This window comes from Gopherus evgoodei, chromosome 20 (genome assembly GCF_007399415.2).
Source record: "Gopherus evgoodei ecotype Sinaloan lineage chromosome 20, rGopEvg1_v1.p, whole genome shotgun sequence".
In the NCBI taxonomy this organism is placed as follows: domain Eukaryota; kingdom Metazoa; phylum Chordata; order Testudines; family Testudinidae; genus Gopherus; species Gopherus evgoodei.
In genome coordinates this window covers 9,983,631-9,998,200 of record NC_044341.1, presented here as the reverse complement: position 1 = coordinate 9,998,200, position 14,570 = coordinate 9,983,631, and the positions used below count along the sequence as shown (strand labels likewise).

The window sequence follows — 14,570 nt, the reverse complement described above, 5'->3', positions numbered from 1 at the left end:
TACTGACTGTAAAGTGCAACCACCAGTTCTACAAATGCAGCAAGCAACTGCTGACAACCTGACCTCAAACTAGCAGGTTCAGTGATCTGAAAACATGAAGCAAGATACCCTTGGAGATTTTTCTGCTGATATCCAGGCCTAGCACCCTGCCAGAATTGGTTGAGCTAGTTACAGAGTGTTTCAGAGTTAGCCATGCCATTTCAGAGGAAAGGACTTTCATTAGGGACCTCCTTTGCATGCGCTTCTGCTTGAAAACACCAGTTCTACTTTTTACAAGATAAATAAGGGGTTATTATCCCAAACAGATATTTCACAAATTAAGTTACTGGAGCCCTGGACTGGGATGGGAAGGTTTTAGTTAGCAACGTGTAGTGGCTTGTCATCAGCGTGACTGACACGGAGGCCATGGCAAATTCAGAAAGGCACAAATAGTCACCCAGTGGCTCGAACAAGACAGTAGCTTTCAGGACTCCTGGGCTCCCTTCCCAGCTGCCACCAACTTGCTGTGAGCCCTTGGGCAAGTCACTTAACTTCACTCTGCCTCAGAGTTCCCCACATGTAAATTGGTAACTGTCTCTTAGCCTCATGAAGGTGGGGCTGATTTAATGCTTAAGGTACTTGCAGACCCTCTTGCAGATTGGAACAGAAGTCCCACAGCCTTACTTTCTATAGAGCGGAGTCTAAAGCAGGATTGGCGGGGTTGTCTTCCCATGTAAGATCACCTACTAAAAGAAATCCTAGATTTTTAAAGACTACTTGAGGTAGCAAGAGCTGCTGTCCTTCAGCGGTATTTACAGGAGAAGAGCTCAGTAATGTGCTTGAAGATGAAAGAGGCAAGTCCCACAGTGAGCCTCAGCAAGCCAGTGGGAATCCAGCCAGAGGACGCAACCCTCTGGCAGGGAAGGACTCTAGCAATGCAAAGAACCACAGACCAGCTGTATTCTCCACACAGAGAGGTGCACATTCCCACTGATCTTAAGATGCCTGATCCTGTGTCAGCATCGGGTTCTACATGCTACTTTTACGCCACTAAGATGACACTCCTAAGATCAGACTGGCAAGCTGAAGAACAGAGACCCAAAATAGTCAGGAATAGATCAAGATACAAATGGACGGGTAGGATTCTGTGGCCTACTTCGTGCAGGAGGTCAGACTAGATGATCATAATGGTCCCTTCTGACCTTAAAGTCTATGAGTCTAAGTACTATACCCAGATGTACAGACACTTTTCTCAACCTATGTAATATATCATTTTTTAACATTAGCTTTATTAAAAGCCAAGGCACAAGTCTGGAGAAGATAATTGGCTTACAAGAACTGGTTCTTTCGGCATCAAGCCCTAGAGAGGCACGTCAACAGCTATTCCATTTAAACTTCTTTAAATGGCACAAAATTAAATCTAAGGAAGTGGGAAACTTACTTACTGGAACACAATCATAATCAACCTCCAAGGCCAGCAGAAAGGAAAGAAAAATCCATGGAGCTATAGGATAAAATGCGGTGTCAGACTGAAAATTCTTTCAAGGATACACATCAGGTATCGAGGGTGACTCCTGATTAGGAAAGAATGTGTCGAATGGACTCTGATGGACAATCCATTCATCATGACTTGTGATAGGCGTTGCATATTCCACAATGCCTCTCTCCACAGCCATAATATTAGCATGTTGGAAAGCTACATTTTAAATACTCATCTACCCTACTGAAGGGCTTATGGGACCCTGAAGACAAACAGACAGCCATTCTTCTCCAGTCCTCAGCATAAGCAACCTCGTGCAGCAGGTAGTGACACAAGGCAGCAGCATTCGTGCAACTGCAAGATGTCCCTGTAGGCTAAGAGGCAGACCATCAGTTTGAGTCTCCTAGTTCATCTCAGGGAAAACACATCCCTGAAATCAAATTCCTCAACACTATACAGCTCACATTTAGACTAGAAAGGGCATTAGGCCTATCGAGCAGAAGGATGAGCCCCGGTTAAGGTGCTAGCCTCAGAGGAGGTAAAATTCCTTCCTCTGGCCCTGACTTCCTGTGTGACCCTGGGCAAATCCCAGCCAGTCTGTGCCTCAGTTCCCCATCTGTACAATGGGCACAATAGCACCTACCTTAGCCCTGCTTTGCAAGGGTGTGAAAAGGGATGTAGAAATCACTAGCGTGTCGCAAGGATAAATAAGTTAAAGACTGTGAAGCACCCAGGTACAATGGTAATGGGGGCTATATACTGAAGAGATAAAGACTAGGTGTAGGGGGAAATACTTTGCACTTGGAGAACCTGAAGAAAGTTGCACTGACAATCAAGTCTCACAATATGCTGCGGATTTCTATTAACCTTTCCAGAGATGGGGAAATGGAAGCAGAAAGGTAAAGGGACTTGCCTAAGGTCACAGGGCAAGTCAGTATCAGAGCCACCAACCAATTCCAGGAGTCCGGATTGCTCTAACCACTGAGCCCATCTCCACTGCATTTTGCAGCTGCTCCACTGGGAGGAGAGTGATTGAGAAGATTCAAGATGCTGGTTGGGTGAAACTGTATATGTAAGTCTAGGGGAAAGTGAGAGGGCAAGGACAGGGCATAACACAGACATTCAACCCTTTCTCTGCCTCCCACCATCCCTCCCTCCCGCTCCGTCACCCCCAGTTAGCAGATTTTAAACCATCACCTCTCCACGCCCCATAAAATGAAGGATTACTCAGTTGGCTCCGGAGGAAAGGCCACACATAGCAGTGTAATGTACAGCTCAGAGAAATGTTTCCGAGACTTGAAGATGCTACATTTGTTTTTTGTTTACCTTTGATGGATGTCTCCCGCCTTCTTCTGGTGCAACCTGCCCATTCTGCAAAATTCAAAGAAGAATCCATTGTTAGCAAACGTCAGGCACTATGAAAATGCCATTTTGGAGAGGGACAGTTAAGTTTACCTGAACAGACTTTTATACTAGGCTAGAAGGTGATGAAACCTCCATAAATTGCGTGGGCCAGATTTATAAGATACAGCACAATTGTGTCCCTTACACATCAGATATACATGACAAGTGGAGCTGGTCAACCCCCCCTGACATTTCAACCAAAAAAGACCTGGTATAATCAGCACAAGTTTGGAATTCAGCTAACTGAATGTGATTTATGCACGCTTGCTCTTCTGTGAACATTGGCTGGTGAGGGTGTAGGTTAAAGGAGAGGCAGAGCTGTGTCAACTTTACATTCTTGTATTAGCGGGAAAAGCTACATGTCAAGATGGATGTGTGTTACACTTTTGCATTGAATGAATCCCAGATAGACTCATAGACTCTAGGACTGGAAGGGACCTCGAGAGGCCATCGAGTCCACTCCCCTGCCCTCATGGCAGGACCAAATACTGTCTAGACCATCCCTGATAGACATTTATCTAACCTACTCTTAAATATCTCCAGAGATGGAGATTCCACAACTTCCCTAGGCAATCTATTCCAGTGTTTAACTACCCTGAGATGGGAAGTTACAGTTTTACTGCTGATGCCCATTTTAAAATGGGCTTATTCTTGATATTTACCACACTACTGACAGTGCCCCAAGAACTTCTGCACCATCTGCTTGGCTTGAGGCTGCCTTTGGCCCTTTCCACTCAACAAATACTATCCTGCGAGCCAAACTTCTATTGCTGGAATCTGCAGTGAAGTCATGATAGGTGACTTATGCCTGTACTAACAAAACGCTGGTCACACAGCCTGTTGCCCTGGGAATGAAAGCGGTGTCAAATTCAGCAAGATGGCAGCCCTGGAAGAGCAAGATGACTTGGGGGTGAAGATGGGTGGAAGATATTTGCTTAGACACAGATATCTGATAGTTAGCAGAGTGGCAGGAATGCTTTGTAAAAATCCTTCCCCTGTAAAAGTAATTTACCTGTGTTTATTAATAAACTTAGCTGAGAAGTGAAAGAATTTGAGAAATCTACTTGCCTCATCTCTATTTATGCTCTTTATTTTTTTGCATCTCAGCTTGAGCAACGAAAGGCAATGAAATTAAAACAACGAGGAGTCGCATGGCATCTTGAAGACTAACAGATTTATTTGGGCATAAGCTTTCGCGGGTAAAAAACCCCACGTCACCCTCATGTTCTAGGCATTGTAATGTGAGTTTTAAACATTGTGGAGTTGGAGGGGCTTAAATCAACTTTTGTTAGGATGAAGTATTTTTGTTTTTCTGAGACTGGTGGCATGAATTAAACAGGGGCATGAAAGCTTGACCTTTTAAAACAAGGCAGAGAAAACTTACATTTATTGACCTCTGGTATGACAGCTTTTGGAGTGTGACACTAACCAAGTCTCACTTTAACACTATAGGGATTCAGTTTCTACCATATCTTACTGGTGCTCCACATTTGTCATGAAGTACTGTACATATACACTATTAAATACAGTTTTAAACTTCATGCATACCAACTGGTGGCTAACTCCTGATAAACAGTTTAGCACAGGGAGGAGTTGGCAGACTCAGCTCTTCACATACAAATTTAGTCTTCAAAGATATGCGCAGGGACAACAGCTGGTAGTCTCCAAGTTGTAGGTGATTCCCCCTTTCTAGGAGAGCTATGCCCCGAGCAATACCTTGTATGTGTGAATTTAGAGCCAATCCAATTCACAGCATGGCCATGTCAGTTACAGCAAAGAGCCAATCCCTGCCTGCTAGACTGACATTAGCCCTGCAATATTTACACCTATAGGGCCCAATTCTGATCTCACACCAATGTAGTTCCAGTTGCCTCCAGTTTACCCTTGGGAGAGATCAGTCTCATCCTGCGTTACAATCAGTTGCTTCTCTAAAGTGTGGACATAAGCACATGCTTAAAAAGCTATTGACTTCAATGGGGAAAATCAAGAATGTACCTAAGAGCTGCCAGGAACAGGGATTACTCACTGGAGTTCATGGAAATGACTTTGGCGCCCTTTCCACATTCCTTGGCCTGAGCAGCTCAGGTAAGCAACGTAAGAGAACACAAGAGCTGCCATACTGGGTCAGACCATGCTCCATCTTGCCCACTATCCTTCGTGGGACAGTGACTCGTACCAGGGCTTCAGTGTACAGACCAGGGCAATTACAGGGTGATCCACCCATCTCCCACTCCTGGTTTCTGGCAATCGGAGGCTTAGGGCTACCCTGAGCATGGGGTTGTGTCCCTGATCAGCTTGGCTAATAGCCATTGATGGACCGAGACGTTCATGGCGGATAGAATTCTTTTTTGAACCGTTATACTTTTACCATGGGGTGTTGTGATGGCCAGTGAGTTCCATGGGTTAGTTGTGCATTGTGCGAAAAAGTACTATTGGTTTGCATTAAACCTGCTGCCTGTTAATTTCATCGGGTGACCCGTTTTTTGTATTGCGTGAAATGCAACTCAATCTGGCCTATGCAGTCCAGTCTGGTAAAACTGGTTTTCCTGGGCTGCAGCCAGTTCAGTTGTTCTAGAAGGCTTCCTTTTGAACAGAAAACCATCCAGATTAATGACTCCCGACTGCTTTAGGCACAAGGATTTCTCTTGGCACCTCCTGGAACCCCAGTTCAAGATGGAGGTAAAACACAACATGATGGCCCAGCACCATTTATAGTCAAAATGGTATTCACAAATGGAGTTTGTAGTTTGATACAGATACGTGCAGACATATACTCCTCAGTCACATCCACCAGTTAGTCATGCAATACCTAAAAAGGCGGTGTTAGATGTGGTTTAATAAGGACTTAGGGACAGATTCTCAAAGATATCAGAGCTGCTTGTTCTAACTCAGCCACTTAGAAAGGACCAAACCACATTTTGTTTCCTCTCATACACTTGCGCAGTTTAAAGAATCAGAAGTATTTTCAATCATAAGTGGCCAGAGAAAAATAATGGTACCACTACGAAACTAAACTAGCAGAACTAACTAAGTGTTTCCAAGAGATTACAGATGTATTGTTTAGGAGAAGCTGTCAGTGGCTTTAGCCTACAAAGAATATTTAAGAAATGAAGTAAGATCTTTCCGTTGCACAGAGGAGAGTGCCTCCTTGCTAGCACCAGCGTAGAAAGATGCTTGTGTTTATTGGCTCAGCTGTTTCTGATAGACAATTCTTAAGTCACTGTTCATTAAAATTCCAGCTTTGTAAGGGTTGTTTACGTATTTAAAAAATAAGTCCGACAAGAGGTGGAATGCCAATTTTAAGTTGAAGAAGTTCACATTTAATTAGCAGCCACTCAGAGGCTACTAAAGGCACATGCCAGGAGAGTGAACCGAGCTTCACGTGGGCCAAACTCTGCTTTCATTTGCACCCAGGCCACCCACAGTAACTGAAAATAGACTTTGGCCAACCTGAAACTCAGATGCCCTTAAATAGCCTCAGGAGGAGACACAAGGAGGTGAAGTGCAGTGGTTCTCAACAAGGGGCATATGTATCCTGGGGGGTACACAGGGGTCTTCTAGGGGGTACATCAACTCATCTAGATACTTGTCTACTTTTACAATAGGCTACATAAAAAGCAATAGCCAAGTCAGTACAAACCTAAATTTCATACAGACAATGACTTATTTATACTACTCTCTACACTGAAATGTAAGTACAATATTTATATTCCAATTATGTATTTGATAATTATATGGTAAAAATGAGAAAGTCAGCAAGTTTTCAGTAACAGTATTCTGTGAAACTTTTGTATTTTTATGTCTGATTGTATAAGCATGTAGTTAAGTGAGGTGAAACTTGGGGAACGCAAGACAAATCAGACTCCTGAAAGAGATACAGTAGCCTGGAAAGGTTGAGAGCCACTGACGCAGGGCACATGCGCTGCCCCAAGTACTGGTATACAAAGTTCTCCACAAGCACACCTGAGTGGAACACGAATCCACAATCATGCAGAGAAGAACATCTCTTTCTATGCTATCTAACAGGAGGAAAGCAAGAGAGTGTAGGTAAGGCATGTGACACCTGGGTGTGATACTTGGCTCTGCCACAGAGTTCCTTGGACTTTGAGATCTTTGGATAGAAGGGACAATTGAAGAACAAGGTTTCAAAGCACCGAGTGAGCTGAAGGAGTATTGTCTATCCCAGCAGCGTCTCCCCCTTTCACCCTATTGCCTCTTCCTGCTTCCTAAGCATTTGGCACGTACCCTTAAGTACCACATTTCTGACTTCCTCCTGTCAAACGGCACGGGTTCTGCAAAAAGCTATTTGTGATGGACTGTAATCCTGCTTGGGAGTGGCAGGATGCTGGGAGAAATCAATACAAAGCACACATTCCAGGGGGTGCTTTGCACGCACACGTGCTTCCACTGGGAACCAAATTCATCCACCAAATGAGTCACTTTTCAAACTGCTGTGCAACTTAGCTTTGCTGGAAGAAGCCTGCACACTATGAGCCAAGACTCCCCCCCCACAAAAAACCCCAAAAACCCTTTACCGCCTCACCTGGCGGTTTCCATTTAGATCTCTGTGACCCATCTGGAGTTATGTACATATCTCTGTCCTGACATGTATAGTAGTCATCTTCCCAGGTAACATGCTGCAGTTTATTGCTTTATAAATACACCTGAACAAATTTAGGGTTTTTCAGCTTCATCTTTTTGTCTTGTAAGAAACCTCTTTCAAGGCTCCATCCTACATACTATATACGTATACAGCTAACCAGCTATATGTGGCACATATTTTCTGCCAAAGACAAACTTGGCAGAAAATTGTTCTCTTGTTTCCAAACATAAGGCTACCTGACTGCCCCACCCCAGGGTGACTCAGAAGAGAGCAGTGCTGATGATAGTGTCATAGGTACTGACCAGGCAGTGCTTGCTGCAAGAATTCCATTGTAGGAGACCTGGCTCTTGAACTCTGAGTGTTGTGTATTAACACGGAGCTGACACTGACCGGCCAGGAAGAGCAGTTCAAGCTACAGAAATTGCAGCTAACAGGCATCCCTGCTGGGAGTCAGCAGTCCATCCACCCAACTTTTCCAGCAAGCGTTGCTCTGTGTCTGAGGAAAGTGCAGATTAAGAAGGCAATCTGACATGCCACCTGTAGTGCTGGTTTTAGTTGTCACTTGCTCCAGAAATACCCTAGTGAATCACTTTCAGAAACAAGCTTTGCAACTTGTGGTCCCTTTGATAAATAGACTTTAACACCATAGGGGTGTCTGTTCAATACAATCGTCTATTAAGAAAGCAAATGTATATGGTTACATAACTCTCACCTAGGGCTGCACTTGGAGATGTTTATCTTAGGACATCTTGCTTTTTAAGTCCCTTTAATTCCACATAATCTTTATTGCAGCCAGAAAGCAATTGCCAGAACTGGACACAGTAGCCATAGCTGCTCTGAATCAGAGAAGCAGGAAGAACTCCTCCCTTTTGGGTCATGAAAAATATGAAGCTCATTCTCTTATTGCCATTAAGACAATCGAGACATTTATTTCATAATTAGAGTGTTCAGCAAAAGTAGAGCCTTGGACTACTGATAAATCTGTTTAGACACTCTGGTGCTATTTCTAAAGTTTTAAATTTCAACTGATCACTATACAGATGGCCATAAAATGTAACTAGACTAGGCAGAACTGGATTTTTTAAAAATCATTTCAGTAGATAATATTGATTCTTTTAAAGCATTTTTTCCAGTTATTGATTTAAATTTGTACAGTTGCATAAAATTATGGGGGAGGAGAAGTCAGATGATAATCTGATGACAATAGATGTTGAGATTCAAAAAGTTAAAGCTTTATAAGCATTAACACACAAATTGTCAAATCACATGTCAAAATATACCAAGTAAATATCCTTAAATCAAACTAAGTTCTCAAGAAGAATTTCTTACTTTGCCTAGCTGTAAATATAGATTACTACACTACTGATGGAAATATTTTTTCATCTGTTTATGTTTGTATGGTGAAATTAATGTTTATTGACATTTACCTATAAAAATCTAATCCTTCCATGCCTAAACATAACTAGATTATACATCCATAAAGAACCTTCCCCACTCACTTCCACGTATGGTAAAACATTAAGTGCTGATGTACAAAATCCCAACAGATTCTCTCTAATGAGAATCAAACCCTTCCTTCAAAAGCTTTTGGTACTTTGATATGCAACCTTTTTTGTTGCTAATTTTCTTTTAAATGGAATTTGAGCGCCTTAGCTGATTGTGGCTCCAGTAAGGAAAACGACACAAAATAAAAAGACGCACCACACCACACTGCATAGCCCAGGCGACTGACTGATGAATTGGCTGTGACATGCTGGAGAAACGTATTAATAGAGATTGAGATCACATAGCTTCCTTCTTTATCTTCTGATCACTGCATAGAGTTCACCTAAGATGTTCACAAGAGACAAGTTAGCTATGGAGAACTTTTGCTCAGTAGAGAGAGGACATGTATTTATAATGGGCAAAATAATTCCAGTTTGAAGTGATGGTCAGTTAGACTGCTGTATATTTGCTTAACGAAACAAGAGTTTAGCGAAAAGCATTGCCTAGAACGGCCTGCACAATATGTTGCCCGGGACGCCACATGCGGCCCGCGTGGGCTCACTGTGCGGCCCGTGGTCGGTGAGTAGGCAAGCGGCGGGTGAGGGAGGGGGGCTGAGGCGGCGAGTGGGCGAGCAGTGGTGGGGGATGAGTAGGTGAGCCGGGGGAGTGGAGGAGTGAGTAGGTGAGCGAGGAGTCAGTGGCTGATCTGTTCTGGCTCCCATGGCCCCTCCAAGGGTTGCAGCTGTCTGGAGGTGCTGCCTTCCACACCTTCCTCATTCACATCTCATTCATTCAACAGGGCAATCCATTACAAAGTTGGGGGAAGATATTATTCTACCTCTAGCAAAAGACATTTTTCTTTTACCTTAATTATACTACCTTAGGGGCCTGCTATAACATATTACCAAGGTTCAATACTGCTGTTTCAGTGGGGGCAGTGCTGGGGAAGGAGGGTTTGTTTCCACAGGGTGGGCGGTGCTGGGGGGGTATTTTGGGGGGCTGGGTGGCGCTGGGAGGGGATGCTGTGTTTCGGAGGGGTTCGGCCCTCAGCGGTTTTCTTTGGAGTAATATGGCCCTCGATGCTTTACGAATTGTGCAGGCCTGGCCTAGAAGTTGCTGGTCATTACTATGACAATTAAGTCACTCAGATTCATTTCCTCCTGCTTGCACTTTACTTCACCCATATTTCCTCATTATGTAAGCAACATTCTGATCAGTGCAGAAAGCAGAAGAGGAACTGAAATATCTGTGAGGCTGAGTTTGGTGCCCAGGACTTCAGTGTTTCCCTACTTGCCTCCTGCAGTGCACTGGTCTCAGACACACTTCCATCCACACCCCACAAAGCAGCTCCACCTTCTTCACTTGAACTTGCTGTGACAAACAGAACCAACTACCACCAGTCTCAAAACAATAAGGATTACTAATACTCCTGGAGCATGAAAAAAACAATAGGTTTGATTCCTCCACGAACACTCCGATAACACCTCTGCTCCATGACTCAGAAAGCAAAGGTTTGCGGAAGCCCATTAAAAACCTTTGTGGCAAGGATCCCAGAGTAATTTACGTAACTGACGTTCCAGAAACGTCTCATTTCGTAGCTACATTACCCTTCACAAGAAGGGCCAGCAGACCCTCACCACCCTTTAATAACCTTTGAAGCCATGAGTCACATTCAGTCTTTCAAGCCTTCTCTACATTATGAAGCTATATAGATATTCTGTCAGAATGTATTGGCATCTAGAACAGAAGATGGCAGCCAGACTTAAAGGTGAAACAAAACTCCACCAACACTATCCATTTTATTACACGGGATCTAGTGCCCATGCACACAGCTCCCCAATTAGTTGGGATGTTAGCTTGGGAGTTGGGTTCTACATACAATAACCCCAGAAGTTAAGGGACTACTTTGTAAAGGTGCTAAGAACCTGCTGATCCCACTGATTTTACTTGGAGTTGTGGATACTCAGCACCGCAAAGAGGGGAGGGAAGATGTGTATGTGTTTGGGGGGCGGGGGAAGATGACAGGGAAAAAACAACAACACAGGCCTTGAGACTTAAGCTACAAAAGAGGCAGTAGGTGAGAACACATTAGTCTTCTTATTCTCCCATTGTTAGAAACAAGCTTCATAGATAGGAATGATTTCCAAACATACAGGACACACGACCCTCCACCACAAACAAAAAAATCCAAGACATCAGTTTCAGGTCAGCAGTATAACTCCAGTAATGTTGACATCGTCAGCGGACAGGCATGCAACACACAAAAGTGCAGTTTGTCCACAGGATTAGGCAGTCCTGCCAGCAGCATCACTTGTCATTGACGCTGGCATTAATTTTTCCTCCTGTTAGAGTTTGCATATAGTAATCAGGTATTATGAGGTCTTCCGAATCAAAAAAACAAACAAACAAAAAACAAAAAAACATGCAGACTCAAAGCACCGTGGTATCTTACTACAGCACTGTCATCTTCCAGATCTCAGTTACCTCACCACAAGTGTCAGCCCTGAAAGCACAGTGTGATGGCAGGCCTCTTGGTTAAATCATTGTGGAACAAGTAACTCCCTCCTCTCCCACCCCTGTACGTGCACATGCACCTTGATGACTCAAAACTTTACAACAGATGCTATTAGTTCACTTCAAGATGAATCCTCTGTCTATCCATGCACCCCAGATGTTCTAAGCCCACAGTAGATGGAGACCCTTAGCACTGCTGCTAACCGGCATGGTGAAGTATTGACCCAAAGCCTTGCAGGGCTTGGCTTACAAAGAGAAGCGGCAGCTGTGACCAATGACATTCTCTCAACAGAACATTTGTTATTATGGTCATTGCTCAGAGGTTTCAAGTCAAGTTTCTTTCTCTATCATGAAAGACCTATCAAGAGGCTAAATATTAGGGACCGGTCAGCTTTAGCAGGAGAACCTCAGCTTGTGCACCCCTGTGAGGCGGTGGGTAGGCAGAGTAGCACACATCTCAGCATGAAGGGAGAGCCTCAGGGCCTGAGAAAAAGACAAGCTGTAGAACAAAGGTGCTGGGTGTAGTTACCATTAGTAGGAGCTCAGTTTCATAGCACACAGCCACAGGTGATTCTTTAGCATTCAGTTTAAATGCTCTCCAAACTTGCACCTGTCCTTTTAAAAAACTGTACCATAAGCCTGCAACAATGCATGTCTATGGCACAGGTAGTATCCTGTCCATCTAAACAAAGATTGAGTTACTGCGGGTGGGGGAGAGGGAAGAGAGAGATTTAAGCAGGAAGGAAAGAAAAGTGTGTATGTGAGAAAGAAGTGTGTAACATGACAGAACACCTGGGAATTTTAAATGTATGCCCATCCTGGCAAACTGGATTAGAGAAGCGTCAGCATGCATGCTTTGAAGGGGAAGCAGTATAGTACTCTGAGGGAGTCATTTTGACTTGGGACTTTGAAGCTGGAACTGCGTTTTCATCTGTGTTTGGAAAAATCCTACCACACTTGCGGCACCAGTGCAATCTAAATAACAAGAGATTCAGAGATAAGGCGAGAGTTCCTGACTTCATTCTGTACTTCAGAGCATTTGTTAGGTTTAATTAGGCCCTTAAACGTTGGATAGACTGCAAGCTAGATACTCTCCGTCCCTTAAAAAAAAAAAAAAAAAGATTATCAAGGGTCAAATATAGCTTAAGGAGTGGTTAATATGCTGATCTGGCAGTTCATTACAATGCATTCAGTCTAGCAAGTTTACTGGTGGATGGTTTTCCTACAAATCCTCAGGAAATTTGATTAGTTGTGCATGTGTAACATATGTATTACACATGTGAGAGATAAAGGGAAGAGACTTTTTAGGGAAGTTAATTCCTCTCCAATATTGAGAAAGTAATACAAGCAAGAAGACACTTCTAAAATGTGGTTTAAAAGATGACAGTCCTACAGTTTGTTGTTTTTATTTGAAACTTGGAGAACTTCCCCTCCCCCAACCCCCTCCCCCAAGGACTTGGTACAAAAGATCGCTTGAGGACTGACATTATTCAGACTAACACATTATTCAGGCTACCCCTCTGATACTTGACTAACACATTATTCAGGCTACCCCTCTGATACTTGACTATTCAGCACTAAATTTTAGTCCAGGACTGGTTTGTACAACCCAGTTGTACACCCACAAGGGGTCAGCCCTGAGGGACTCAGCTGCCTAAACATTGCAGCGTGATAGGCCAAATCAATGCAGCAGATTAAGGATGGCAGCCTCAGGGCAGCACACAAAACCCACAGGATTACTGTGAATCTGCTTCTTTGCTTAAATAAAATAACTCACTCACTCACTCCTGGCTGTTCGAACCACTGAAACCCGCTTGAATATATGCTGATTGGATCAGGTGAGAAGTCCCTGCCTTCTCCCATTCCCAAAAATGAATTTCTCAATTCCTTTAGCACAGGGTGGGGGCAGAGAGATGATCCAAGAGCACAGATCCTGGGTGCAGAATCCCTAATTGCATTCATCTGATCAATTATGGGATTTTTATGTCTTTAATTAGTAGGCAAGCCTACAGCGAGGCTTAGCTGCCATCCTCTTCATCTGGGTGAGGTGCAGGAGGAGACCTGGGTACTTTCTTTGTTCAAAGGGAAACTTTGTGTGTGTTCGTATGTGGACACAGACACACAAAGGCTCTTTCTCCTTGGCGCTGACCTCAGGGCTTTCAATGGGACAGAAAAACAGCCCTCCCACCAAATCTCTGGGATGTCGCCCAGCCTGGCCCTCCTGCCCTGGCTCAGACTCAGACCCAGACCCGGACTCGCCGAGGGGCAGGCAGGCTCCCTCAGCCCCTTCCCCGCAGTGCAGGCAGGAGTCCCGCTCCCGTCTCTGCCGCACAGGGGCGCCAATGGCTTCCTCGGACCTCACCATCCACTAGAGTAGGGGACTACCTCCACCCCGGCAGGGCCCCCAGCACCCTGGTGCAAGGAGGGTGCGGGGAGGCTGTATGCCACTCCCACCCAGATTCCCCGTCCTGCGCCCCCTCCTCACCTCCGTGTCCAGCTGCACCAGCTCCATGTTGGGCCATGGATCTCCCAGCTGGGCGAGCGGCATCCTGGCGGCTTCTAGCCCCGGGAGCGGGCGGGCGGAAGAAAAAGCGGGGCTGGCTGGCTTCTTCTCCTGGCGCTGCAAGTGTGTCAGGCGAGACCGCACTGGGGCTCCAGCCCGAGCTCCGCCGCCCTCAGCTCCTGAGCCAGCTCCGACCCGCCGGCACTCCGAGCGCCGCTCGCTGCCCCCATTGGGCACCGGCCTCTAACGCCAGCCCCCTCCGCCCCATTGGCTGAGTGTCTCCGCGGGTAGGGAGGGAGGTTCCGCCCCGGCCCGGCACTGCTCCCGCGGGGGCCGGGACTTGGGGTGCAGTCCCCGGACAGGGCGAGCCTGCTCCAGAGGCCAACGCCCTCCCAAGAGGGGTGCACTCAGTCCGCACCCCTCACAGATCCCCTCCTAGTGCTACAGCAGGGCTGCACCCCAGACACGCATCCTGAAGGGGTACACATTCTCGCTCCTTTCCAGGTGCTCCCCGAATCCCACCTCTGCACCCCTGCTTCGGGTGCAAAGTCTCATTCTTCCAAAGGGTACCTCAAAATCTGCCCGACCCTTGAAAATGTTCA

At 45.3% G+C, this 14,570-nt stretch overlaps 1 protein-coding gene across 2 annotated transcripts in view; it reads right to left on the bottom strand.

Annotated features, from left to right (window-relative positions):
* The window catches only part of RPS6KA1 (ribosomal protein S6 kinase A1), a 72,518-nt gene extending 58,361 nt beyond the window's left edge, over positions 1 to 14,157 (bottom strand). For both annotated transcript variants that reach the window (XM_030538886.1, XM_030538888.1), the window contains exons 1-2: positions 13,951 to 14,157; positions 2,786 to 2,830 (exon numbers count right to left, since the gene is read on the bottom strand). In XM_030538886.1, coding sequence (XP_030394746.1) covers positions 2,786 to 2,830; positions 13,951 to 14,013 — 108 coding nt within the window. In that variant the 5' untranslated portion in view covers positions 14,014 to 14,157. The remainder of the gene's footprint in view (positions 1 to 2,785; positions 2,831 to 13,950) is intronic.
* Positions 14,158 to 14,570: the final 413 nt, after the last annotated feature.